The 27,393-nt window shown below is 58.7% G+C and overlaps 3 protein-coding genes across 3 annotated transcripts; 2 read left to right on the top strand and 1 right to left on the bottom strand.

The window, feature by feature from the left end:
• Positions 1 to 1,396: 1,396 nt before the first annotated feature.
• On the bottom strand, positions 1,397 to 17,422 carry PPP1R10 (protein phosphatase 1 regulatory subunit 10). The gene is made up of 19 exons (XM_050317944.1): positions 16,485 to 17,422; positions 12,558 to 12,676; positions 12,394 to 12,480; positions 12,168 to 12,303; positions 11,806 to 11,857; positions 11,555 to 11,632; positions 11,302 to 11,472; positions 10,833 to 10,932; positions 10,410 to 10,519; positions 9,788 to 9,888; positions 9,164 to 9,308; positions 8,418 to 8,573; positions 7,895 to 8,141; positions 7,491 to 7,566; positions 7,210 to 7,407; positions 6,821 to 6,935; positions 5,361 to 5,443; positions 4,343 to 4,685; positions 1,397 to 1,503 (listed from the first exon to the last, which is right to left on the bottom strand). The coding sequence occupies exons 2-19, from the start codon at positions 12,662 to 12,664 to the stop codon at positions 1,397 to 1,399; spliced, it is 2,412 nt and encodes an 803-aa protein (XP_050173901.1). The 5' UTR covers positions 12,665 to 12,676; positions 16,485 to 17,422.
• Positions 17,423 to 17,728: 306 nt separating this feature from the next.
• Positions 17,729 to 20,019, top strand: MRPS18B (mitochondrial ribosomal protein S18B). The gene is made up of 7 exons (XM_050317937.1): positions 17,729 to 17,896; positions 18,612 to 18,729; positions 18,816 to 18,913; positions 19,226 to 19,294; positions 19,414 to 19,480; positions 19,597 to 19,656; positions 19,751 to 20,019. Exons 1-7 carry the CDS (start codon positions 17,825 to 17,827, stop codon positions 19,996 to 19,998), a joined length of 732 nt encoding a protein of 243 aa, XP_050173894.1. The 5' UTR covers positions 17,729 to 17,824; the 3' UTR covers positions 19,999 to 20,019.
• A 771-nt stretch (positions 20,020 to 20,790) lies between these two features.
• Positions 20,791 to 27,007, top strand: ATAT1 (alpha tubulin acetyltransferase 1; the record flags this gene model as incomplete). Its single annotated transcript, XM_050317943.1, has 9 exons — positions 20,791 to 20,900; positions 21,491 to 21,551; positions 21,851 to 21,933; positions 22,717 to 22,777; positions 23,927 to 24,040; positions 24,941 to 25,057; positions 25,478 to 25,520; positions 26,027 to 26,101; positions 26,886 to 27,007. Coding segments are annotated over exons 1-9 (774 nt in total), but the record flags the coding sequence as incomplete, so codon positions are not given.
• Between the last annotated feature and the right edge of the window lie 386 nt (positions 27,008 to 27,393).

Genomic DNA, 27,393 nt, shown 5'->3' with positions numbered 1-27,393 from the left:
ACCCCCAAAATGGCCATTTCTGCCCCCAAAATTTCCACTCCTGGGGGGGGAGGAGGCATTTTTGCTCCTCTGGGAGTGTTTACACCCCAAAAATGATGATTTGTGCCCCCCAAGTGAATATTTGTGCCCCAAAAGTTAAGAATTTACACCCTGGGGGGGTTATTCCACCACATAAATACCAATTTCTGCCTCCCCAAATGACCATTTCTACCCCAAGGGGGGCTTTTCCACCCCAAAATTACCAATTTCTGCCCCCTGAGAGGATGTTCCTGCCCCTCAGGGGGGAATTTCTGCCCTGGGGGGGTATAAATAGGAGTTCCTGCCCCTGAGGGGGGCATTTCCACCTCATAAATAACAATTTTTGCCCCCAAATTACAATTCCTGCCCCTTGGGGGGTAAATTCCACCCCATAAATAACAAATTCCTGGCCCCAGGAAGATTTTTCTGCCCCATAAATAATAAATTTGTGTCCCCCCCAAACGCCAATTCCTGCCCCAAGGGAATAAATAACAACTCCTGTCCCTCAGGGGGAGTAATTTGCACCCCATAAATAACAATTCCTGCCCCTTTTGGGGGGGGGGGAGGGGGGGAATTTCCACCCCATAAATACCAATTCCTTTCCCCAAATTTACAATTCCTGCCCCCTTTTGGGGGGATAATTTGCACCCCATAAATACCAATTCCTGCCCCCATAAATTACCAATTTGTGCCCCTTTTTTTTTTTGAAGGGGGGGGGTAATTTCCATCCCATAAATACCAATTCCTACCCCCAAATTTACAATTCCTGCCCCCTTTTGGGGGGATAATTTCCACCCCATAAATACCAATTCCTGCCCCTTTTGGGGTGGGGGAATTTCCACCCCATAAATACCAATTCCTGCCCCTTTTGGGTGGGAAATTTACATCCATAAATACCAATTTATGCCCCTTTTGGAGGGGTGGGGGAAGAGGAGAGGAATTTCCATCCCATAAATACCAATTCCTACCCCCAAAATTACAATTCCTGCCCCCTTTTGGGGGGATAATTTCCACCCCATAAATACCAATTTGTGCCCCTTTTGGGGTGGGGTGGTGGTGGTGGAATTTCCACCCCATAAATACCAATTCCTTCCCCCATAAATTACCAATTTATGCCCCTTTTGGAGGGTGGGGGAATTTCCACCCCACAAATACCAATTCCTACCCCCAAAATGACAATTCCTGCCCCTTTGGGGGGGCCATTTCCCCTCCCCCCCCCCAGGGGATGAAGGGGAGCTGAGGAGGGGGAGGCTCAGGGGAGGGTCGGGGTCAGCGCCGGGGGCTCCGCAGAGGCCTCACAGAAGCCATAAAAAGGCGGCTGAGGGGGTGGGGAGGGGCGGCTGTGGGGAGGGGTTTTTGGGGGGTGGGGGAGGGTCGGCTACGGCAGGGGGCCGTTGACGCCGGGGTGGTAGAAGGCACAGTTGTTCTCGTACCTGCAGCTGCCCTTGAGCATGAAGTGGCGACAGACGGCGCGGCTCGACATGTCTGGGGGAGACAAAGGGGGCGCGTCAGGCGCCGGCCCCGGCCCCAAAATGGCCCCAAAACGGCCCCACGGCGAAGGCTCCGCGGGGAGAGGGGGGAGGAGGAGGAGAAAGAGGGAAGGGAGGGAGGGAAAAGGGGGTTTGGGGGGGTGAGGGACCCCCGTGGGGGGTGAGAGATGGGGGGGTTGATCCTCGGTCTGAGGGGGGATCTGTGGGGCTGAGCCCCAAAAATCCTCATCCCAGTGGTGGGAGAGGATGGATCCACCCCAAAATAACTGATCCTAATGATGGGAGTGGGTGGATTCACCCCAAAATAACTGATCCTAATGGTGGGAGTGGATGGATTCACCCCAAAATAACTGATCCTAATGATGGGACTGGATGAATTCACCCCAAAATAACTGATCCTAACCCTGGGAGTGGATGGATTCACCCCAAAATAACTGATCCTAATGATGGGACTGGATGGATCCACCCCAAAATAACTGATCCTAACCCTGGGAGGGATGGATCCACCCCAAAATAAATGATCCAAACCCTGGGAATGGAGGGATCCACCCCAAAATAACTGATCCCAATGATGGGAGTGGAAGGGTCCATCCCAAAATAACTGATCCTAACCCTGGGAGTGGGTGGATCCACCCCAAAATAACTGATCCTAACCCTGGGAGTGGATGGATCCACCCCAAAATAACTGATCCTAATGATGAGAGTGGATGGATCCACCCAAAAATAATTGATCCTAATAATGGGAGTGGATGGATCTGCCCAAAAATAGCTGATCCTAATGATGGGAATGGATGGATTCACACCAAAATAACTGATCCTAATGGTGGGAGTGGATGGGTCCACCCCAAAATAACTGATCCAAACCCTAGGAATGGATGGATGGATCCACAGGACTGAGCCCCCCAAATCCTGATCCTAATGTTGAGACTGACTGGCTGGATCCCCAAAGATCCTGACCCTGACCCTGTTGGGGCTGGCTGGATCCATGGGGCTGAACCCCAAAATAACTGATCCCAACCCTGGGGGAGCTGGATGGATCCACGAGGCTGAACCCCACGGATCCTGATCCTAATGTGGGATTGGAGGGATGGATGGATCCACAGGAGCTAAACCCCAAAGATCCCTGTCCTAACTCTGGGGATGCTGGGATGGATCCCACAGGCCCCTGATCCCTGTTTTAACTCTGGGAACGGATGGATCCAGAGCTCTGAGCCCCACAGATCCCTGTCCTGACCCTGGGAATGGAGGGACGGATCCACAGGGCTGAACCCCAAAGATCCCAGTCCTAATGCTGGGTGGGGAGGGTATGGATGGATCCGTGGGGTTGAGCCCCACAGGATCCCCGTCCTAACCCAGGGAGCGGATGGACGGATGGATAAATGGATAAATCCCTGGGGCTGAGCACCCTGGGGGGAAAAAGCTCCCCCCTAAAACTGCTCCTGACTCCCAACATGCCTTGCTGGGCCCCCCCCAGAATTCCTTATGGCTGCCCCAAGGCCGGGTGCCTGACCCAGAACTGGTTTTAGGCCCTCATGGCAGCTGAACTCCAGTTCCCAGCGCTCCTTCCAGCTGAGCCAAAGCGGGATTTGGGCTCCTGGCACACCCCAGGGCTGAACTGCAGCGCCCAGCAGGCCTCAGTACCAGGCCTAGGGTTGGGGTCAAGCCCCAGCTGGCCCTGCAGCCTTTTGGGTCTCACTGGGCCTCGAGGCCTCCCCTTCGGAGCTGCTCTTGACCCCCAGCACTGTCCCCGTGGGGGCTGAACTGGAGCTGGGAGTGGACTCAGAACCAGATTTATCCCCTGCCCTGTCCCCTCAGGAGCCAAACTACAGCTCCCGGCACGCCCTGCGGCCCAGCCACCAGCTGAACTGCAACTCCCAGCATGCACCACCAGCTGAACTACAGCTCCCAGCATGCCTTGCTGCTACCCCATTGTCAGAACTACAACTCCCAGCATGCCCCACTGGGGGGGGTTTTCTTCCCCCTCAGCGATTTTGGGGGAATGACGGAGGGAGGGGGGGTCTTTTGGCTCCCTCAGGTTTTACAGGGGGGTCTCTCATCCCCATCCAGCCCTGCAGTGGTTTTTGGAGGGGGTCTCCTCAGTCATTTTGGGGGGGATCCCTCAACCCCATCACAGTTGTTGGGGGGGGGGCTCTCTCTTCCTTCTTGCGTGGGAGGGGGCTGGTCTTTCACCCCCACCTCAGTTATGGGGGGGTCACTTCCTCCATTTTTTGGGGGTCTCTCAGCCGTTTTCGGGGACAGGGGTGTCCCTCAGTCCCCTCCTTCCCTGCAGCCACTTTGGTGGTGGGCCCTCACCCCCATCAGAGTTAAGGGGGGGTCCCTCACACCCCTCGTCGTGAGGGGGGGGTCCCTCACTCCCCTCCAACCATTTTGGGAAGGGTCCCTCACTCCCCTCGTAGAGAGGGGGGGGGCCCTCACTCCCCTCTCCCACTCTGCAGTCATTTTTGGGAGGGGTCCCTCACTCCCCTCGTAGAGAGGGGGGGGGCCCTCACTCCCCTCTCCCACTCTGCAGCCATTTTGGGGAGGGGGTCCTCCCCTCTTTCCTACCCCTCAGCCGCCATGGGGGGGTCTTCTCCTGTCACCCCTGCTCCCTAAAGCCCCATGGGGGGCCGGCGCCAGTCGGGCCCCCCCCTCCCCCAAGGCCCGGGGGGCTCCAGGGGCTGCATGGGGTGGTGAGGAGGGTGGGGGGCGGAGGAGGAGGGCTCCCCACCGCCCCCCTCCAGCGGGGAGGGGGCAGGAAGGGGCGGGGGAGGCGGGGGTGGGGAGGGGCACCCACAGGCCCCTCCCAAGCGGGCCAGGCCCCCAGAGCCATTTACCTCCGCCGTGGCCCCGGGGGCGGGTGGTCTCCGGGTGGCCTCTGCCGTGCTCGCCGTGGGGGCCCCGGGACCCCCTCCTCCGCCGCCGCCATTGGGGGCCCCCGCTGCGCCCCCGCCCCGCCCGGCAGCGATAGGGGGCTCGGCGCCGCTGCGGCCGCGGCCGGTGGAAAGGGCCCCCGCGCATCCCGCCGCCGGGGGCCCCGCGCAGGAGCCCCCTCCGCCGCCGTCGGGGCCCTCCCAGAAGTCCCCTCCTCGCTGGGGGGGTGGGAGGCCCCAGCAGTCGAGGACCCCCGGCATCCCAGGGGCAGGCCCGGCCCGCCCCCGCCGCCGCCACCGTGGGGACCTGTGGGGACACAAGAGAGAAATGGGGGTTAGGGAGAGTGGGGGGACACAAGAGAGAAATGGGGGTTAGGGGAGAGTGGGGGGACACAGAGAGAGAAATGGGGGGTTAGGGGAGAGTGGGGGGACATGAGAGAGAAATGGGGGTTAGGGGAGAGTGGGGGGACACAAGAGAGAAATGGGGGTTAGGGGAGAGTGGGGGGACACAAGAGAAATGGGGGTTAGGGAGAGTGGGGGAATCTGGGGGGACACAAGAGAGAAATGGGGGTTAGGGGAGAGTGGGGGACATGAGAGAGAAATGGGGGTTAGGGGAGAGTGGGGGACACAGAGAAAAATAGGGGGTTAGGGGAGTGGGGACACAGAGAGAAATGGGGGGTTAGGGAGAGTGGGGCTCTGGGGGACATGAGAGAGAAATGGGGGTTAGGGGAGAGTGGGGGGACATAGAGAGAAATGGGGGTTAGGGGAGAGTAGGGGGACATAATAGAGAAATGGGGGTTAGGGGAGAGTGGGGGGACACGAGAGAGAAATGGGGGTTAGGGGAGAGTGGGAGACACAGAGAGAGAAGAGGGGGTTAGGGGAGAGTGGGGGGCTTTGGGGGGACACACAGAGATAAAGGGAGTTACAGGAGAGCTGAGGGGGCTTGGTGGGGTTTGGAAGGGGGTTTAGGGGGGGTTCTCACCTGGCATGGGCCCCCGGAGTGCTGCATCTTGGGGCCAGGTGGGAAGCCGTTCATGGGGCCGGGGCCCAGCAGGCCGTGGGGCACTGGGGGGGACAAAGGGGGGTCAGAGAGTGAGGGTCCCCCACCCAGAGACCCTCCCGAGGAGAGGGAGGGGCTGGGGGCACCCCCAGGCTGGGGGGGTGGTCAAGGGTACCAGGGTTCATCCTCCATCCAGGAAGCCCCACCCAAGGTGACCCCAAGTTAAGGGACCCAGCCCCACCAAGGCACCCCAATTTAAGGGGAACCACCCTTTTGGGTCACCCAAATTCAAGGGGGTCAACCCAATATAAGGGGATCCCCCCCTAGGTCACTCCAATTCAAGGGACTCCTCCCAGATCATCCCCCAAAGGGATTCCCAGAACTTGTCCCCAAACAATGGGGTCCCCAAATCCTCCCAGGTCACCCTAATTTAAGGGGGACCTCCCCAAAGTCACCCTAATTTAAGGGAATCCCCCTCTGTGTCATCCCAATTTCAAAGGGTTCTTTCCCCAGGTCACCTCCCCAGTTAAAGGGACCCCCCCAGGTCACCCCAATTCAAGGGAGTCACCCCCATTTAGGAGGTCCCCAAATCCGTGTCACCCCAAGGGACACGAGGGTTACCAACAACATCCCCAAATTAAGGGGATGTGGAACCCCCCCAACAGAGCTGTCCCCAAATTTGGGGAACCCCCAATACCCCAGAGAGGGTCCCCAACTGTCCCCAGAGCCAAAGGACCCCCAATATCCCCACTGGCACCACAAAGAGGGGGACATCGGTGACACCCAGGTTGCATCCCCAAGGTGGAGGGGACCCCAAAATAAGGGGACCCTCCTTGTCACCCTGAGATGGGGGACAGTGTCCCCAATGTGTCCCCAAGCCAAGGACACCCCATGTCCCTGCTGGGACAGGTGACAATGTCCCCAAGGTGACCCCAAGCCAAGAGCACCCTGTCGGGGCATGGGGACAGTGACCCCAACAGTGTCCCCAAACCAAGGCCACCCCAGTGTGTCCCTGAGCAGGTCCAAGAGGGACCCCAAATCCTCCCCTGGACAGGTGACAGCGTCCCCAGCAGTGCCCTGAGCTTGTCCCCGAGCCCAGGGCACCCCAAAATCTGTGCCAGGCCACTGGACAGTGTCCCCACCCAAGGACACCCTGAGATCCCCAGCAGGGCACTGTAGTGTCCCCAGCTCTGTCCCCACCTCAAGGACACCCCAAAACCCCCTCAGAGCTGGCCACGCTGTCCCCAGCTGTCCCCTCATCGTGTCCCCCCTGGAGCTGGTGACAGTGGCCCCAAGGTGTCCCCAGGCCAAGGACACCCCCAGGTCACCCATGGACACAGTGACGGTGTCCCCAGGGTGTCCCCAAGCCAGCACCTCCCTCAGGCCCTCCCAGGCACTCGTCAGATGGGGTTCCCCATCGTGTCCCCCCCGTGTCCCCTCACCTCCGCCAGGCCCCCCCGGGGGCTGGGCCTGCAGGTTCCCCAGCAGGTGTTTGATTTTATCCGAATAATCCGGTTGTTTCAGGAGCTCCTCGGCCTTGTGGCCACTGGGACCACCCTGGGGAGGAGAAAAATGGGGGAAAATGGGGTGAGGGGGGAAAAACAGGGGGTCCCCCCTTTCTGTCCCCTCCTACCCACCCACAGGTGGGGTGAACCCAGAGCTGTGACCCTCCAATCCCCAATTTTGGCATGCCCCAGGTGACACTCCCCCTCTCCCCCCCAGTTTTTGGGATTCTCCTATTTGAGGGTCCCCTGAACCTTTGGGGTGTCCATAACAGGGCTGTGTGGCCCCCCCTTCCCCATTTTTGGGGGGTCCCTGTTTCCAGGCTTACCATGATGGAGGTGAGGATCTCCTGCATGTTGATGGGGGCGTTGGGGGGGGGTCCTGGGGGGCCTTTCCCAGCCCCCACACTCCCCATCAGGTTGGCCAGCACCGGTGGCAGCTTTGCCCCCGCCCCGGGGTCCGGAGAGGCCGCGGCATTCCCGGGATCCAGCCCCTCGGGATAGGCCCCATCCTCACCAGAGCAGTCCTGGGGGGCACAGGGAGGGTCAGGGGGTTGGGGAGGGGTTTGGGGGGGTTTAGAAGGGGTTGGGGGGGTGTTGAGGGGCTCACCTCGTCCATGGGGATCAGTTTGGGTGGGAGTGGCTCGTAGGATTCCGGGTCAGGCTCGTGAGGGCTGTCGGGAATGCTGGGGGGGGAAAGGAAGGGAGAAGGGTCAGGGGGTCCCACCCTGATTTGGAGACCCAGATCCACAGGGACCTCCTTAAACGGCTCTCAATTAATCTCAAAATGGTGCCATTTTCATCCCAAAACGGCACCCAAAAAGGGACCCAAGTAGTCCCAAAACAGCACCCAAAATGTTCCACAGAAAAAAGAACTCAGTGTCCCCAAAATGGCTCCCGAATCACCTCAAAATGGCGCCCGAATCACCTCACAACAGCGCCCGAATCACCCTCACAAATCCCTGCTGTTTGACAATCAATACACTGACAATTCCCTGCCAGGTCTCCCCGTACCTCTCCTTGGACAGGAAGATCTCCTGCAGGATGCCCTTGACGCGCTCGGCCTGCGTGAAGCGCTCGCGGCTGCCGCTGCCCGGGACGACGAGCGGGGCCGGCAGCTCCAGGGCCTTGGGGTAGGCCCAGGGCACCTTCTCCTCCATGGAGTCGTGGCTGAGGCGCCGCGCCGTCTCGAAGGCGTGCCGGTCCTTCAGCATCTCCCGCTTGGCCGCCTCCCCAAAGTCCTTGATCTTGTTCACGTTCACTGTGGGCGAAGGGCGGAGGTCAGGGGTGGGATGTGGGGGGAAGTCGGGATTTTTGGGGGGTCCCAGGGACATGTTGTTCTGTTTTATCTGGTTTGAAGTATTCACAAAACGGTGCCCAAAGGGTCCCCAAAATGGGACTCAAAAGGTCCCAAAATGGCACCCAAAGCGTTCTCAAAATGGTCCCTGAAGGGTCCCAAAACGGTGCCCCGAGGGGGTCCCGGAGGATATTCCATGGGGTGCCAGGGGGATTAGCAGGGATCCGGGGGGGCTCTCACCGCGCTCGGTCTCATCCAGCTCGAAGTAGAAGTACTCCCTCAGCCGGGCCTCGTCCGGCCACGACACCGTCTTCTTCTTGCGGGGCCGGCGCGGGGTCGGACCCCCCTCTGAGGGGGCATCGGGGCCCTTGGGGTCACCCCCCGTCTCTGACGAGCCTGGGGAGCACACGGGGGGTCAGACGTGAGGGGACACCAAACACGTGGGATTTGACCCCAAAACGGCACATGAGGGTTCCTAAAATGGCACCCAAAAGGGTTCCCAAAATGGCTGCCACAGGGCTCCTCAGAAAGGGACACAGCGACCCAAAATACCTCCCAAAGTATCCATGAAACGGCACCAAATCATCCCAAAAACGGATGTGGTAACCCCAAAATGACACCCAAAGGATTCCCAAAATGGCTGCTGAAGGGTCCACAAAAGGGCAACAAATAGTCCCTTAAAAGGGACACAGTGATCCCAAAATATTCCCAAAATAGCACCCCAAAATGGTTCCCAAAGTGTTCCCAAAATGCCACCAAATCATCCCAAAAAGGGACACAGTGGCCCTGAAATGGCACCCAAAGTGTTCCCAAAATGGTTGCCACAGGGTCCCCAGAAAGACACCAAATCATCCCAAAAAGGGACACAGTGACCCCAAAATGGCTGCCAAAGAGGCCCCAAAAGGCCCCCAGGTGTCCCCAAACCCTCCCAAAATGGCCCCAAACATCTCCAACCCTCCCCAAAACCGTCCCCCACGCCGTGGTACCTGTGTCCATGGGCTCGGGCACCTCGACGGCGGGCACGGGCGTTCCGGGCCGCTCCGTGTCCATGGGCTCGGCCGCCGCCGGCTCCGGGGACGAGGGTTTGGCCGTGCTGGGCTCGGGGGGCGGCTTCCCCTCGAAGGGGCTGGGCTGGGGGGGAAAAGTGCAGGGGTTAGACCCAAAAACACGGGGTTCGACCTCAAAACGGTGCCCAAAATGGGGACTCAAAGTGTTCTCCAAAATAGCACCTGACAAGGTCCTAAAATGGCACCCAAAGAGTTCCAAGAAAGGGACTCTAAACATTCCTAAAATGGCACACAAAGGGTCCCCAAAATGGCACCAAATGGTCCCCAGAAACGGACTAAAAGTGTTTCCAAAAAGGGATTAAAACTGTTCCCAAAGTGTTCCCCAAAACATTCCCAAAGTGGACAACGTTCCCCAAAACAGCACCCAAATGGCCCCCAAAAAGGGACTAAAAGTGTTCCCAAAAATGGCCCCCAGAGTGGTCCCCCAAAAGAGACACAGCGTCCCCGAAAAGCACACCCAAACGGCCCCAAAAAAGGACTCAAAGTGCTCCAAAACTCATGTTAAATTCTAGAAGAGGACCCCAAATTCCAGGGCTTCCTCACCTTGGCTGCAGTTGGGGACAGAACCTTCTTCTTCTTCTTGATCTTGATCCCCGGGACAGGCGCCGAGTTCAGGGCGTCCAGGAACCCGAGACCTTCCATGGCTGAGGGAAAAACCCCAAAATTCACCCCAAAATGACACCTCAGCCACTCCAAAATACGACCTCAATCACCCCACAACAGCACGTAAACTGTTCCCAAAATTGTACCTCAAGCGTCCCTAAAACAGCTCCCCAAAACGGACCCAAATCGTTCTCAAAATGGGACCCAAAAATGAACCATAAGAACCCAAACTGACCCCAGAACAGCACCTAAATTGATCACAAAATGCCACCCAAACTGTCCCTGAAAATGTCCCTAAACCAGCACCTCAGTCACCCCCAAAACACCCCCCAAACGGCTCCAACTGTCCCCAAAGTGGCTCCCAAATAATCCCATAAATGGGACAATGAGGGTCCCTCAAACACAGGACTTAACAATCCTCAAACGGCTCCAGGTCAGACCCAAACCCCCCAAATGATCCCCTAAACAGGACCAAAATGTCCCCAAACCCTCCAAGTGTCCCCAAATCCCTCCAGGTGTCCCCAAACCCCTCCAGGTGTTGCTCCAGAACCCCCAAACTCACGCTGGGGGGGGATGATCTTCACTTTGATCTCCTTGGCCGCATTGGGCGCCGTGTTCAGGGGTTTGTATTTCTTCTCTGCCAGAGGGGCCTCCCCGGGGCCTGAGGGGGCACTGGGAGAGGAGGGAAAATGGGTCAGGAAAACAGCCCAGAGACCCCCAAAGCAATCCCAAGAACCCCCAGGGTCTGAGAATCCCCAAATGTGGGTTACAGACCCAGGAAAAGCAGCTTGAAACCCCAAAAGTGGGTCCAAGATCCCCAAGAACAGATCCAAGACCCCCAAAATGGCCCCAAGGCCCTTAAAAATGGGTCTGAGACCCTGAGAAGTGAGTGTGAGACCCTCAAAAGAGGCCCTGAAAGCCCCAAAAGGGGCTCCAAGCTCCCCCAAACCAGTTGTAAGCCCCCCAGGAGCCCCCCCAGACTCACTTCTGCCTCTTGACGGGGACGGGTTTCAGGTTGTACTTGTCGGACACCCCCGAGTTGAGTTTCTTCACCGGCGCCAGCGACGGCGTCTCCAGCTCCAGTCCTGGGGAGAAACGGGGTCAGGGGGGTCCCAGGGAACCCCAAAACCCAGCAGGGTCCCCCCAGATCAGCTCCACACTTCAAAACAGCCTCAAACCCCTAAAACCAGCCCCAACACCAGCCCTCCAAAACATGCCTCAAAACGAACCCTAAATACCCCAAAACAGCCCCCCAAAACCCCTAAAAACAGCCCACAAACCCTAAAAAAGCAGCTCCAAACCTAACGCTAAGGCCAGCCCCAAAACGAGCTTCAAACCTCCAAAACAGCCTCAAACCAGCTACAAATTACCAAATCCTACCCCAAACCAGCCCCAGATCCCCCCAAACCAGCCCCAGATCCCCCCAAAAAGGGCCCAGCCCTCCCCAGCCTTACCAGTGGAGCGGAACTTGGCGTGGCTGGGGGCCGTGGTCCGCAGGGATTTGGGTTTTTCCCTCTTTTTTTCCGGCACCTCCTCATTCTTCGCCTCGTTTTTGGCCTCCTGGGGTTTCTCCTGGACGGGGGTTTTGCTTTTGTTTTCCTCTTTCCGCTTCTTTTTGTCCCGTTCTGGGGGGAGGGAAACACGTGGGAATGCTGGCATTTGAGGGGGGGGGTTTGGGGGGGAATCTGGGGGGATTTGGGGTCTCACCTGTGGGTTGGGAGCTGCTCTGGGAACGGATCACGCCCATCCAGTCACTGACCAGGATGGAGGCGAGTCGGCGAAGCTCTGGGGGGAGAATCAGCAATTCACTGTTAATTAATCGTTAATTAATCTGCCAGGGATCAGGTCATGTGACCAACAGGGGGTTTATGGGGTCTGAGAGGGGTTTGAGTGTCTTGTCTGAGGGTTTCAGGGATCTCAGGAGGGTTTTTAAGGGTCTCAGGGTGGGTTTTACTCACCCTCATCATCGCTGGACTTGCTGAGCTGCTTCACCAGCTTGGCTGTGTTGTTCTGCAAACGAGGAAGGGGAGTGAGGGGGGGACAAAAGGGACCCCAGGGGGACACAAAAGCCACCCCAGGGAGACAAAAGCCACCTGAGAGAAGCCCAGTTGTCACCTCAAGGAGCCAAAACCCCCCTTTGGGGACACGTAAACCACCCACAGAGGGACCCAAAACAGACAAAAGCCACCCTGGGGGGACCCAAAAGAACCACGAGCCATTTTGGGGGGATCCACAAAGCAGCCGAGGGGACCCAAGAGCCAGCCCTGAGGGGGATCCAAAGGACACAGAAACCCCTGTGGGGGTCCCCAGAACCCCCCACCTGCTTGAGGTGGTCGACGGTGAGCGGGAGGTGCTGCAGCGTGAGCAGGATCTGCTGCAGGAACGGGACGTTGTTGGAGGCCTTGGAGCCCGTGAGCCATGTGTTGAGCAGCTTGTACCCCCCGATCCTGATGAACCTGGGGACACAGGGGTCACAGATCCGTGAGGGCCGGGCTGGGAACGGGGGAAATCCCCCCCAAATGGCCCTGCCCAGCCCCCCTGCTCACTTGTTGAGGATGTCCTGGGCCCGGGTCTGCAGCAGGATGTTCAGGTAGATGCAGCGACTCACCATCTTCTGGGAGTCCTTCATGAGGCTGAGGGGTCAAGAAGGGGGTTAGGAACCCAAAAACACACCCAGGAGTGCAGGGGGAGCAGCGGGGGGGGCTCTCACCTGAAGATTTTGGAGATGCCATCCATGGTCTTGACCTCGCCATCCCGGCCCAGGAAGCAGTCGAGGCCCTTGAGCAGCTCCTTGGGGTCGATGGGGCCGGAGCCCATGGCAGGAACGGCCTGGGGGGAGAGAGAGAGAGGGGTGAGACCCCCCCTGTGCCCCCAATGAGGCTGGGACCCCCCCAGAGGGGCCCACCCCCCACCTGATGGGGACAAACAGGATCAGGCCCAAAACAGAGGAAACCGAGCCCAAAAAAGGGGGAAATTGGGCCCAAAACAGACAAAAATTGAGCCTCAAGAACAAAAGCAAGAAAGAGCAAAATCCCCTCCCAAAAAGGGGGAAGTCACTCCCCAAAGTTTGAGGAAATTGAGCTCGAGGAGGAGGAAATGGAGTGCAAAAGGGGATAATCGACTACAAAACATGAGAAAACTGTTCCCTCAATAAGGGAGAAATCAACCCCAAAAGAGTACAAAATTGTCCTTGAAAGAGCAAAAAATAAACACCAAAGAGGAGGGAACTGACCCCAAAAAAAGGAAGCAACTGAACCCCAAAAAGGAGAAAATGGCCCCAAAACGCAGCTGCCACAAAGTGAGACCCCCAAGGGACACGGGGGTGTCACAGCCCCCCCCATGACACTGTGGCCTCATTTGTGTCACTAATTAATACACTCATTAACACATTAGTGCTGCTCCCCCTGGGGTGGGGGACAGAAGGATTTTGGGTCACACTGAGGGGGGGGACACAGACCCCAAACTCCCCCCCCATTATCAGGGGGAGGGTCTGGAGGGGGCACAGCCCCCCTTTGCCACCCTCACTTTAATTAACCAAGGGTTAATCAACGAGCTAGCCTTTAACGAGGTGCCAAGTTTGGGGGTATCACCCCCTCACACCCCTTAATTAAACCCCCTGACTAAGGAACAAACCTACTCGTTAGCAGTCCATTAATTAAGGCCAAGCCCCCCTTAATGACCCCCCCTCGGGGGTTTCAGGCTCTGACGTCACTTAATCACTGTTAATTACAGCTTAGTTATGCCCCAGTTTCCTTAAGGAGGGCAGGAAGGGGGGGCTGGGGGGTTGTTTTTAGGATGGGGGAGTGAGAATACCCCAAAAATATCAATATTTGGGAAAAGGGGGGTGGAACCCAAGGCTGGTTTTGACTCCTGGTGGGGCCTTAACGAGCCCCCCCTTAATTAATTAAAGACCCCAATCATGTGGCAGAGTTAATTACAAAGACACAACAACGACTCAAAGCAGCACAAACCCCCCTAATTCAAGGGGGGGTGACTTATTTTTACCTAAAACTGGGGGTTTAAGCACCAAATTCCACTGTAACCTTTGACCCCCAAAAAAGAGCCACTGGTGGCTCATGGGGGGGGTCCTGTTATGTGTGTCACCCCTCAATGTCCTGGGGAGGGGGAGTCAAAGCCCCCTAGGGTGGGCACGGCCCTGAGAAAGGGGGGGAACAACCCCCTCCCCATAATTTGGGGGTGTTTTAGAGCCCCCCACCCCTTTTTGGGGGGGTCCCTTTGCAGCAAACACAGACCCCACCCCCCCAAAACCACTGAAACCCCTCTGGGGGGGGGTTAAATGAGGTGGGGAGACCCCAAAAGCACCGAGATCCCCCCAAAAAGGGGGTAAATCACCTTCCTGGAAGGGGGGGGTGGTAAATCCCAACCCTCAAAATTTGGGGGGGCCCTGAGTGGGTCCAGCACGAGGCCAAGCAAGGCCTGACCCCGCCCCCCCCACCTCCCAAAACTGCAGTTTTAGCTCATTTTACGCCAAAAAAACACCTTTTTGAGGAGGGGAGAAACCCCCAGGATTGACCCCAAAACCCTGTGGGAAGTGGGGGGAGAACCTGCAGTGCCCCCCTGTCCGAAAACCAGAAATGCTACCACTGGGCTGTTCCAGGCCTCAAAGACTCCCAAATTAACCCTTTTATTACCAAAAATATGAATTATTTTCAGACATTTCTCTGGTTTTGCACCAAAATCTGCCAGATTGGGGTGGATTTGGTTTTTGTTTTTAAACTGGAAAGGGGAGGGGGGGGCGGGAAAACAACCAACAACCAAATCCCGGGAGACAAAAGGAGGAGAAGGGATAAGAATTATAAAAAAAGGGGATTTGGGCTTTTAGTTTTTTTTTTTTTTTTAATTAAAAACTTGCTCAAAACACGGGATTGGTGAAATGTAATTAAGACCAAAAAGGTTTGTTGCTTACCCGGGTTGTGGCTGTTCCCTCCCTTTGCTGAGGTAAAGCTTCCTAAGCCTGCACCTCCACGCTGCCAAAACGGGGCAAAACCATTGAAAACCGGGACAAAATTGAGCGTTTGGGGGGGGGTTTCCCCCTTGAATCCCCCCCAAAAAACAACCCAGCTATTTTCTGGGGGTGGTGGTGAAGCCCAGTGGTAGCATTTCCCTGTCACGATAAATTAAATGGTAAATTAAATGGTAAATTAAATTACGAATCGCTCGAGGCCGCTGCTCCCCTTTCTCCCCACAGTGCTCCCCCAAAACCCACCTAAAAAAACCAAAACAAACAAAAAAGAGAGGAAAAAAGAGAAGAAAAGGGCTAAAACAAGAATAAAAAATCAAAAGCTTGGGGGTTTGGGGGGCAGGAGCTGCCAAGGCAGCAGCGGCCCAAGGTGAGGGGGGGTCCTGGTGGGCTGGGGGGTCCTGCGGAGGGAAGGGGGGGGTTAGAGGGAATTTAGGGGGGTTTTGGGGAGGGGTGTTAAGAGAATAAAAGAAGAGGGGGGGTGGAATTTGGGGGGGCCCGAGCAGGGGAGGTGGGAGGGGTTTGATTTGTGTTGCATCAGCAGCGAGGCCCCGGCGCCATTTTAGAGCTGGAAAAATTCCCCAAACTGGGGGGGTTTCCAGAGCTTTTTAAGGGGGGGGACACACAGAGACACAAGAGACAAAGAGAAAGATGTTAAACACTCCCCCCCCCGCCGCGGAACCGCCAGAGAAACCTCGGATAAAGTCAATTAAATCAATTAAATCCGCGGGGGTTGGGGGGGGTGGTGTGTGAAGAACCCTCCTTCAATCGGGGGGTTCGGAGCTCCCCCCTCCCAGCGCCAAAACGGGGGGGCTCGACCTGCAAAAAAACCTCGGGAAAAAAAAATATCCCAATTTAACGGCGGGAAGCGAGGGGGAAGGGGAAAGGTTAAAAAAAAGAACAAGACAAAGAAGCGGCCGAGCGGCGCCATCTTGGAAAGGGGTTTTTTCCGACATGGCGTGTGGGGAGTGGGGGGGGAGATTAAACCGAATTTTTGAGGGTAAAAAAGCCGGATTTGGGGGATCTAAGCCTGCCTAGCAATCTTTATTGCTAGATTGCAACCCCCCCGGCCCGCACGCCGAGCCCAGACCCCTGATCAAACCCCCCCCACCCCACCCCGCGTTTCTCCGCGCAAAAAACAATCCTAAAATGGCACCTAAAAAATAAAAATAGGACATAAATCAGCTTTTTTTTTAAAGCAGAATCCGCCGCCCCCAACCCCACCAAACCTTCCCACCCCACCCCGCAAGGCTCCGCGCGGACCCCGCAATCTTTATGTACAGATTGCTCGCCGGGCACCCCCGAATTCCCCCCGAATTCCCCCAATTCCGGCTCCCCCGCGACCACCGAGCGATTTTTTTTTTGGGGGGGGAATTTCCACCTCTTTTTTTGGGGCGGTTTCTTTTTTTTTCTGGACCCTCCGCGCCTTCTCCCAGCGCTTTTTCTCTCCCCAATTCTTCCCCCCCCTCAGCCCGGCTTTGCAGCTTTAACCACCTTTGGCACAGCCCCACGTCCTCCTCAAGCACATTATCGGGCTCTTCCTCCCATTATTTTTGCTCTTTGGGGACAAATAAAGGTATTTTTGGGGGGTTTATGCTCTTTCTTTGAAAGGGGGGAAGGGGTGAGGGGGGAGCTGGTTGAAAATTCAACACTTACTATCCAATTTTTTTTCTCGCCGACAGCGCTTCAAGGTTTGGATTTTGGCATTTGGTGGTGTTAGAGCCAAAAAATTCGTTTGTTTTTGGTCATGGCTTTAAAAAAACGCAGCAACTTTTTTTTTGCAGCTTGACAAGTGGGATTATTTTTTTTTAAGGGTTTTTTTTTCTCTGGGTTTTTTTGTTGTTTCTGTTGGGGTTTTTTTTTAAGCCCTAAAGAGGTGGATTGAGCTAAATTTATCGAGCCTAGAATGCGGGGTGAAAAAATAAAAAAAAAAGTTGCTTGGGTTTTTTAAAAAAAAAAAGGAGAGCTTTGCCTTTGTTTTTTGAGGGGGAGGAGGGGGAAGAAGCGGGGAAATATGTTTTTAAATGGCAGTTTCCTTCGGGTTTGGAACGGCTTCCAAGGACGGTCCAAAGGACGAGGCTGCGGCGGCTCTTCACGGCAAGGGGGGAGGAAAGCTTTTTTCTTCCCCTCTTTTTGTATATATTTTTTGTTGTTTTGTTCTCTTTTGTATTGTTTTGTATTGTTTGTATGTTTTTCTCTCGTGGTAAAGGCGACGGCGTCTCTCAAGACCAACCAAACCTGGAGCGGGGAAAGGAAAAATAAAAGGGGGGGGGGGAAGGTAGGGTGGGGCACAACAAATAAAAAAAAAAAAGAAAAAATTGAAAAAATAGAAATTAGAAGCAAAGAAGAAAAAGACACGGAACTATTAGAAATCTGTTATCCCCGGGGGAGAATTTAAAGCTTTAAAGCGGGGGAGAAAGGAAAAAAACCGAAGAAACGCCCTTGGCGGGGGAGGGCTGAGCTCTGAGAGGACACGAGGGCTCAGGGCGGTGGCGGCCCCGGAGGGGCTGCGGGGCCGCGTTTTCCCTCAGATAAAGGAGCCATTAACCCTCCAAAGGGTCGCAGGCCGTTTAAAGAGCCACCCAACCCTTCAAAAAAGCGGGTGGGACCCCCCTGGACGCAATCCCCCCGCGCTCCCCGCCGGGCCCAGCGCAGCTCGTTACTCACCTCCACCAGCCCTCAGAATGGCAGCGGCGCCGCTGGGCGCGCCCTTTTATACCGAGCCACGCCCCCCGCCGAACCACGCCCCCGGTCACGCGCCGGCCGCGCCCACTCGCCCGTTGAGCCCCTCAACGGCGCCTGCGCGGGGGCCGTAGCGCGCACGCGCGGCCGCCGCCCGCCATTGTCCGCGGGGAGGGCCTCGTGTGGCGCAGTTTTTATTGGGGGGGGGGGGTTCTACGCGTGCGCGGCCGCCGCGGGAAGGGCCCCGCACAACACAAAATGGCGCCCGCGGCGTGAGGGGAGCAGCGGGCGGGGCCTAAACGTGAGGCGGGAAGATGGCGCTGGGCCGCGCGGCCGCGGCGCTGAGGGCGGCGCTGAGTGCGGCGGGGACCCCACTGTGGACGCGGGTGAGGCGGGGGGGACACCGGCAATGGGGGGGCGCGGGGCGGGGGCACCGGGAATGGGGGTCGGGGGGACGGGGCAGCGCCGCACGTGGGCTGGGGGCGGGGTTAGTGACGTTACCAGGTGGCGGTGCTCCGTTAGGGGGCGCCAGCAGCACTTCGGGAGGGGCGGGGCTTAGCGAGGCATGACGTCATCGCATTAGGGCGATGACATCATATCAGTAGATGCGATTTGGTGGGTTTTGGAGGAAAAGGGGAATGTGACTTCACTGAGGGAGGTGTTTACATGTCACCAACCCTGAGCAGGGTTTTGGGGGGCAAGGGGTGGGTGATGTTATGCCTGTGGGGTTATGAGGTCATTACCCATGTGACATCATCATCATGAGTGCTGTGATGTCATAAGCTCTGTGATATCACTGCTTTGGGGGTTTTATGTCATTACTGTTGTGGGTACTGGTGCATCAATAATTTGATACCCTTAATGTCATGAAATAGAAACATGAGATCGTAACTTCTGTAGAATCTACTCTTGAAGGTTGTGATGTCATAGTGCCTGTGACATCACCGCTTTTGGGGTTACGGCATCATAACCCACTTTGCACCATTGTTGTGTGGGTTAGGATGTCACAGGCCCAGTGACATCATCACTCTTGGGGTGGTGATGTCATAACCCCATGATGTCAGAGCTTGGGCATATGATGTCATCAATCCCCTCTCCCAGAACCACCCCCGGCTCTGCAGCTCCCAGGAAGCCCCCAAAGCCCCCGAGGACCCCAAAGCCCCCAAAGAGCCCCCGTCGAAGTACCTGGAGCGGCCCTGGGAGTACCTGGAGAGTGAAGGTACCTGGAGGGGGGTTTGGGGGTCTCAGAGGGGTTTGGGGGTCCCAGGGGGTCCCCAATCCCCCCAAACTGTCCCTCCATCGCAGAGTACCGGCTGACCTACGGGGACAGGCCTGTCTGGTTCGGGTACCGGCGCAACCACAAGGGAGCCATCCCCCCCCAGCGCACCCGCAAGGCCTGCCTGGTCAGACTCGGGGATACTGGGAGGGACTGCGGGGGCACTGGGGGACGGAAGGGGACTGGGGGGATGAGGGGGAACTGGGATGCACTGAGTGGCACTGCAGGGGAGTGAGGGGTGCTGGGAGAAGATAGGGAGGGATTAGAATGGGAACGGAGGGGGCACTGGAAGGGGATTTGGAGGGGACTGGGGGACATGGAGGGACTGGAGGGTGGGGGAGGCAGAGTCCTCATATCTGGAGGTCACTGGGTGGACACTGGGCTGGACTGGGAGATCCTGGGCTGGCCCAGCCCCCCCTGACTTTGTGTCCCCCCCCAGCGCCGGGGGAAGCCGGTGGGGAACCCCTGTCCCATCTGCCGGGACCGCAACCTGCTCGTCGACTTCAGGGTCAGTGCCTCTTCCTCCCACCCCTTTTCCCTCCTTTTTATTCCCCTTTCTCTCTTTTGTCTTCTTTTCACGTATTTTCCCCACTTTTTCTCCTCCCTTTAATCTTTTTTCTCCCCCAGAACGTGAAGCTCCTGGATCAGTTTATTTGCCCCCACTCGGGGGTTGTTTTCCACCCCACATACACCGGTGAGGGGGAACTGGGAGCACTGGGAGGGCACTGGGGGGTACGGGCAGGGCCCCCTGTGTGCTGGGGGGCCCTGTGGGTGCCTCGGGGGTCCCTGACCGTGTCCCCCCTTCCCCAGGGGTCTGCATGAGGCAGCACAAGCTCCTGTCCAAGGCCATCGCCCAGGCCCAGGACCACGGTGAGAGCCCTCGGGGGGGGTCAGGGTGGGCTCAACACCCCTGGGTGCCCCCCCAGGCCCCCTCACCGGCCCCTCCCCACCTCCCGCACCGCAGGGCTGCTGTGGCTGCAGGTGCCCTACGTGCCCACTCCCCGTGAGGACTTCTCCAACCAGCACCCGGCGGTGGGGAAGACGCCCCCGGCGCTGCGGGACCCGGGCGGGTTCTGGTACAGCTGGTACGAGCGGTGGTCGCCGCCCCCCGCCGAGATCGCGCGGATGCGCCGCCTCTACCGCGGCTTCCTCAAGGAGGAGCAGCCCCCGCTGGCCCCTCAGAGCCCCGCCGGGGAGAAACAGGTGGAATAAAATGGTTAAAAACCCCTCAAATGGGTGTTTGTGGTGAGAGGGGGCTCAAAATGGCGGCTCGGGCGTGAGGGGAGAGTATCCCACAATGCCTTGCGGGGAGGGGGAGACGCTTCCCGCCACTCTTCGCTGCCGCGCGGGAAAGCGGTTGCTAAGGAGGGGCGGGGCTTCGTTGCTAAGGGCAGGGAAGGAGCGACAGCGATTGGCTGAGCCGTTGCCAGGGGTGGGGTTTGGTTGCTACGGATGGGTGAAAACCCGGCAACGATTGGTGGGCTGTTTTTAAGGGCGGGGCCTGAAGCTCCAGAGCTGCAGTGATTGGCCAGAAGTCGCCGGGGGCGGGACTTCGTTGCTAAGGGCGAGTGAACGAATGACAACGATTGGCTGGCGGTTGCTACGGGCGGGACTTGGTTGCTAAGGGTGAACAATTGGGCAGCCCCCATTGGCAGGTTGTTGCCGGGCCCTGTCGCCATTGGCTGGTGGTTGCTATGGGCAGGACTCCGTTGCTAAGGGTCTGTAAAGGAGCAGCAGCGATTGGCTGCTGGTTGCTAAGGGCGGGACTCGGTTTCTAAGGGGCCATAAATGAACTCCCCCGATTGGCCGGCGGTTGCTAAGGGCGGGACTCGGTTGCTAAGGTAGTATGAAGGATCGGTTCTGATTGGCTGGGCAGTGCCATGCCGGCCTCTGATTGGCCGGTCGGGGCGGTGGGCGCGGTCTCGGTGCCGCGGGCGCGGCCGTGGCGGGTCCGGGACGGAGATTTGGGGGAGTGGGGATTTGGGGATTTGGGGGTCCCGGGGCCCGGGGGGGGCCATGGAGTTCCCCTTCGAGCTCGGGCCGGTGCTCGGGGAGCGATTCTTCGTCGTGGATCAAAACCTACGGCCCGCGGGGCGCGGGGGGGGCGGACACAGGTACGGGAGGCTAGAATGGGGTGAGACTGGGTTGGACTGGGGTTAGACTGGGATTAAAATGGGGTTGGACTGGGGTTAGACTGGGGTCGGGCTGAGGTTGGACTGGGGTCGGGCTGGAGATGGGCTGGGCTGGGCCTGAGGATGGGGCGGGGCGGGGGTTGAACTGGGGATGGACCTGGGGTTAAACTGGGGTTAAACTGGGAATGGACCTGGGGTTAAACTGAGGTTAAGCTGGGGCTGGACCTGGGGTTAAACTGGGGCTGGACCTGGGGTTAAACTGGGAATGGACCTGGGGTTAAACTGGGGATGGACCTGGGGTTAAACTGGGAATGGACCTGGGGTTAAACTGGGGTTAAACTGGGAATGGATCTGGGGTTAAACTGGGGCTGGACCTGGGGTTAAACTGGGAATGGACCTGGGGTTAAACTGGGCTTGTGCTGGGGTTAAACTGGGGTTGGGTTTAGGGCTGGGCTGGGCTGGGTTTTAAGGGGCTTTAGGGGTGGTTTTTTGGGGGATGTCAAGGGGGTTTGGGGCAGTTGTTTGGGGGTTTTTGGGGGGTCTTTGGGGTGCCAACGCCCCCTCAGGCCCAGGGGGGACCTGGAGCAGCAGCTGCGGACGGTGATCGATGAGCTGGGCAAGGCCTCGGCCAAGGTGGGCACTGGGGGGTCCCAGGGGGTTTGGGGGTCCAGGGGGAAATGAGGGTCTGGGAGGGGAACTGGGGGTTACTGGGGTAAATGGGGGGTAACTGGGGGTGAGGGGTGTCCCAGAGGGGTTTTGAGGGTCCCAGGGGGTCTGAGGAGGGTTTTGGGGGCTGGGGGGAGTTGGGGGTCATGGGGCAGTTTTGGGGGTCATTGGGGGGGTTTGAGAGGCAATGGAGGGTCTGGGGGGGGTCCCAGGGGTCAACTGGGGGTCCCAGGGTCACTGGGGGGTCCCTGTTCCCCCCCCCACAGGCCCAGGGCCTCCCCACGCCCGTGACCAGCGCGGCCCGAATGGAGAGCAACAGACATGTCCTGTACATCCTGAGAGACCCCCGGTGAGACCCCAAAATAACCCCAAAATACCCCAAAATAACCCAAAAATACCCCAAAATAACCCCAAATAACCCCAAAATAACCCCCAAAACAACAGACATGTCCTGTACATCCTGAGAGACCCCCGGTGAGACCTCAAAATAACCCCAAAATACCCCAAAATAACCCCCAAATAACCCCAAACCAACAGACATGTCCTGTACATCCTGAGAGACCCCCGGTGAGACCCCCAAAATAACCCCAAAATAACCCAAAAATACCCCCAAACCAACAGACATGTCCTGTACATCCTGAGAGACCCCTGGTGAGACCCCAAAATAACTGCCAAATAACCCCAAAAATAACCCCAAAATAACCCCAAACCAACAGACATGTCCTGTACATCCTCAGAGACCCCCGGTGAGACCCCCAAAATAACCCCAAAATACCCCAAAATAACCCCCAAATATCCCCAAACCAACAGACATGTCCTGTACATCCTGAGAGACCCCTGGTGGGACCCCAAAATAACTGCCAAATAACCCCAAAATACCCCCAAAGTAACCCCTAAGACCCCTCCAATCTGTACATCCTGAGAGACCCCCAGTGAGACCCCCAACCCCCCCAAAAATATCCCGAGACCCCTCAAACCCCTCAACCACCCCCAGACCCCTCAGAACTGCCCTCCAAACCCCCTCAGATCCCTCCAGACTCCCCCAACCCCCTCAAAGCCCCCAAATGCCCCCAAGACCCCCGAATTCCCCTCAACCCCTCCTGAGCTCCCAAACCCCCTTTGCCCCCCCCAGGACCCCCAAAGGTGCCGTCATCGGGTTCCTCAAGGTGGGCTACAAGAAACTTTTCCTGATGGTGAGTTCTGGGGGTCCCTGGGGAGCTCTGGGGGTCCTTGGGGAGTTCTGGGGGTCCTTGAGGAGCTCTGAGTCCCTGGGGTCCTGTGGTCCCGACTTCTGGGGGGTCCCTGGGGAGCTCTGAGGGTCGGGGTCCCTGGGGGGTCCTCTGGGGAGCTCTGTGGAGTTCTGGGGTCCCTGGGTGACTCCTGGGGAGTCCTGGGGGTTCAGGGGGAGTCTCTGGGGGTCCTTGAGGGAGGTTCTGGGGTCCTGGGGGGTCCTGGGGAGTTGTGGGGTCCTGGGGGGTCCTGGGGAGTTCTGGGGGTCCCTGGGGGGGTCCCTGGGGAGTTCTGGGGGTCCCTGGGGAGTTCTGGGGGTCCTTGGGGAGCTCTGGGGAGTTCTGGGGGTCCCTGGGGAGCTCTGGGGTCCCTGGGGGGGTCCCTGGGGAGCTCTGGGGGTCCCTGGGGGAGTCCATGGGGAGCTCTGGGGGTCCCTAGGGGGGTCCCTGGGGAGCTCTGGGGGTCCCTGGGGAGCTCTGGGGAGCTCTGGGGTCCCTGGGGGGTTCCCTGGGGAGCTCTGGGGGTCCCTGGGGAGCTCTGGGGGTCCTTGGGGAGTTCTGGGGGTCCCTGGGGAGTTCTGGGGGTCCCTGGGGGGGTCCCTGGGGAGTTCTGGGGGTCCCTGGGGAGCTCTGGGGGTCCCTGGGGGGTCCTGGGGAGCTCTGGGGTCCTGGGGAGCTCTGGGGGTCATGGGGGTCCTTGGTGACTTCTTTGGGGGTTCCCTGGTGAGCTCTGGGGGTCTCTGGGGAGTTCTGGGGGGGTCCCTGGGGAGTTCTGGGGGGGTCCCTGGGGAGCTCTGGGGAGTTCTGGGGTCCCTGGGGGACTCCCTGGGGAGCTCTGGGGTCCTTGGGGAGTTCTGGGGGTCCTGCAGGGGTCCTGGGGGAGTTGTGGGGTCCTGGGGGGTTCCTGGGGAGTTCTGGGGGTCCCTAGGGGGTCCTGAGGAGTTCTGGGGGTCCCTGGGGAGTTCTGGGGGTCCCTGGGGAGCTCTGGGGAGTTCTGGGGGTCCCTGGGGGGGTCCCTGGGGGGATCCCTGGGGAGTTCTGGGGGTCTCTGGGGAGCTCTGGGGGTCTCGGGGGCTCTGGGGGTGTCAGCCCCTCCCAGCCCCGTGCCCCCAGGACCGGGCCGGCAGCCACGTGGAGGTGGAGCCTCTCTGTGTCCTGGATTTTTACGTGCACGAGTCCCTGCAGAGACACGGCCACGGCAGGGAGCTCTTCCAGCACATGCTGCAGGTGCCACTGGGGGAACTGGGAGCACTGGGAGATGTGCACTGGGCACTGGGAACCAGCTCCTGACTCACAGATCCCACTGGGAACCAGTTCCTGACACACTGGGGGCACTGGGAGCTGGTTAATGGGCACTAGGAACCAGTTACTGACCCACTGGGAGCACTGGGAGCCACTTACTGGATACTGGGAATCAGTTACTGACCCACTGGGAGCACTGGGAGCCACTTACTGGATACTGGGAGCTGGTTAATGGGCACTGGGAACCAGTTACTGACTCTCTGGGAGCACTGGGAACTGTTTACTGGGCACTGGGAACCAGTTACCGACACACTGGGGGCACTGGGACACGTGCACTGGGCACTGGGAACCAGTTACTGACGCACTGGAAACCAGTTACTGATCCACTGGGAGCACTGGGAGGTGGTTAATGGGCACTGGGAACCAGTGAGTGACGTATTGGGAGCGCTGGGAGCCGCTTACTGGGCCTTGGGAACCAATAAGTGACCCATAGACGCACTGGGGACCAGTTAGTGACGTACTGGGAGCACTGGGAGCCGAATTTTTTTTTTTTTTGCTCTCCGTTCACCCCAATTTGACCCGTTTGGGCCTCTGGGGGAGGGGGTTGGGGGTCTCAGGGAGGGTCTGGGGGTCTCCTGGGGTGGTGTTAAATTGGGGAGGGGTCTCGGGGAGGGTCTTAAATTGGAGAGGGGTCTCACAGACCCCCAGAGCGTTCGGAATGGGGGGGATTTGAGGGGCACTGGAGGGTTTGGGGGCTCTCAGGGAGGAGGTTTGAGGGGATGTTAAATTGGGGGAGGGGGTCTCGGGAGGGTGTTAAATTGGGGAGGGGTCTCAGGGGTGGTGTTAAATTGGGGAGGGTCTCACAGCCCCCTTCCCCCATCCCAGAGCGGCGGGTGCCCCGAGCGCTTGGCCGTGGATCGACCCTCGGAGAAGCTCCTGGGATTCCTCCGGAAGCACTACGGGCTCTGCCAGCCCATCCCCAGGTCAGGGGAATTTGGGGGGGTTTGGGGGGCTTTGGGAGGGTCTGGGGGGCTTTGGGAGAGATTTGAGGTCTGGGAGGGATTTGGGGTGGTTTGAGGAGGGGCTCTGCCAGCTCATCCCACAGGTTGAGGATTTGGGGAGTCTGAGGGGGTCTGGGGTGTTGGGGAGGGTTTGGGGTCTAGGGAGTTTTGGGGGTTCTGGGGGGTCTGAGGGGTGTGTTTGGGGGGGGTCTAGGGGGTTTGAGGGGGATTTTGGGGGTTCTGGGGGGCTCAGCAAGGTTTTCACCCAGTTCTGGGGAGGGATTCTGGGGAGGCTTTGAGGGGGTTTGGGGGTTTTGGAGGGGTCTGGAGGGGATTTGGGGGGTCTGCAGGGGGATTTGGGGGATCTGGAAGGGATTTGGGGGGTCTGAGGAGGGGTTCGAGCTCAATTCCCCTCCCCCAGGCAAACAATTCCGTCATCTTGAGGTTTTTCTCCAACCGAACGGGTGCGTCTGGGGGGTCCCAGAGAGTCTGGGGGGTCCCAGGGAGGCTCTGGGGGCCTTTGGGAGGTCCTGGGGGTGCGTCTGGGGGGTCTCAGGGGGGTGCTTGGGGGTCTCAGGGTGTTTGGGGGGGTCCGGGGGTTGGGGGGTCCCAGGGGGTCTGGGGGCCTTTGGGGGGTCTCAGGGTTGCGTTTGGGGGTCTCAGGGGGTGTTTGGGGGTCCTGGGGGATTTGGGGGTTCTTGGGAGGGAGGGGGTGAGTTTGGAGATCCCAGGAGGGTTTGGGGGTCCTTGGGGGGGTGAGTTTGGAGGGTCCCAGGAGGGTTTGGGGGTCCTGGGGAAAATTTGGGGGGGTCCCGAGGATTTAGGGGAGAGTTGGAGGGGATCCCTGGGGAAGTTTGAGGGGGGTTTGGAAGGTCCTGGGCTGCGTTTTTTGGGGGCTCCCGGGTTGGAGGGTCCCAGGGGGTGTCTGTGGGATTCCCCTCACCCTCTGACCCTCCTCGAGCCCCCAAAGCCCCCATCGGGCGCGGCCCTCCCCGGCGGCCGCAGGAGGAGCCCATCAAGCCCTACTCCAGCTCCGACCGCGACTGTGAGCGGGGGGCACTGGGGAGGGACTGGGGGGCACTGGGAGGGACTGGGGAGCACTGGGGGGACACTGGTGTGGAATTTGGGGGGCTTATGGGGGTTTGGGGGGTTTTGGGGGGTCTCAGTAAGGTTTTCCCACAGGTTTGAGGGGAGCTGAGGGGTCTGGGGGGGATTTTGGGGGGTCTGAGGGTGGGGCTAAAGGGGGAGGAGCTAAAAGGGGTGTGGTCAGAGGGGGAGGAGTTTAAATGGGTGTGGTCAGAGGGGGAAGTTTAAATGTGTGTGGTCAGAGGAGAGGGGCTAAAAGGGGTGTGGTCAGAGGGGGAGGGGCTAAAGGGGTGTGGTCAGCATGGGTGTGGCCCCAGGTGGGCGTGTCCCAGCAGAAGTCTCAGCCAATCCCCTTCAAGCTGGGATTTGGGAAAACTAAAAGGGTGGGGCCAAAGAGGGCGTGGTCAAAGCAGGTGGGGGCGTGTCTCTGCTGACTCTCAGCCAATCCCCTTCAAGCTGGGATTTTTTGGGGGGTGTGGCCTGATGGGGTGTGGTCAGAGGGGGCGTGGTGGTGGGCGTGTTCCCACTGACTCTCAGCCAATCCCCTTCAAGCTGGGATTTTTGGGGGGGTGTGGCCTGATGGGGTGTGGTCAGAGGGGGCGTGGTGGTGGGCATGTTCCCACTGACTCTCAGCCAATCCCCTTCAAGATGGGATTTTTGGGGGGTGTGGCCTGATGGGGTGTGGCTCAGTGGGTGTGTCCCGGTGGGTGTGTCCCCACTGACTCTCAGCCAATCGCCCGCAGTCCTGCGTGAGGAGGCGGAGCCTCCGTGGCCCTTCAACCTGTCCCTGGCCCGCGGGGGGGTCTCGGGGTCCCGGTCCGGGGGAGCCTCCGGCCCTTCCTGCTGCGCCGGGACCCCCGAGCGCCCGAGGCCCCCAGCGCCGCGCCAGGTGGGATCCCCCCCCAAAAACAGCCCCCCAAAACACCCCCCCAAACACCCCCACACCCAGGGCAGCCCCCAGCCTTCCCTTCCCTTCCTCAGCCCCCCTTTCACCCAAATTTGGCCACTTTTGGTCTCTTTTTCCTTCATTTCACCCCAATCCAGCCATTTCTGGTCTCATTTTCCACCTCATTTTCCTTCATTTTATCGCAAATTTCATTGGTTTGGGCCTCATTTTTCACCTCGTTTTCCCTGATCTCACCCAAATCTGCCCATTTTTCGCCTCATTTTCCTGCTTTCCGCCCAACTTTAGCCGTTTTCGGGTGATTTTTGCCTCTTGTCTCCCCCAGCTCCCTGGGCCGAGTCGGACGT

Source organism: Myiozetetes cayanensis, unplaced genomic scaffold (genome assembly GCF_022539395.1).
Source record: "Myiozetetes cayanensis isolate MyiCay16 unplaced genomic scaffold, myiCay2020 scf204, whole genome shotgun sequence".
Lineage (NCBI taxonomy): Eukaryota > Metazoa > Chordata > Aves > Passeriformes > Tyrannidae > Myiozetetes > Myiozetetes cayanensis.
This window is presented reverse-complemented; position numbering and strand designations above follow the sequence as displayed.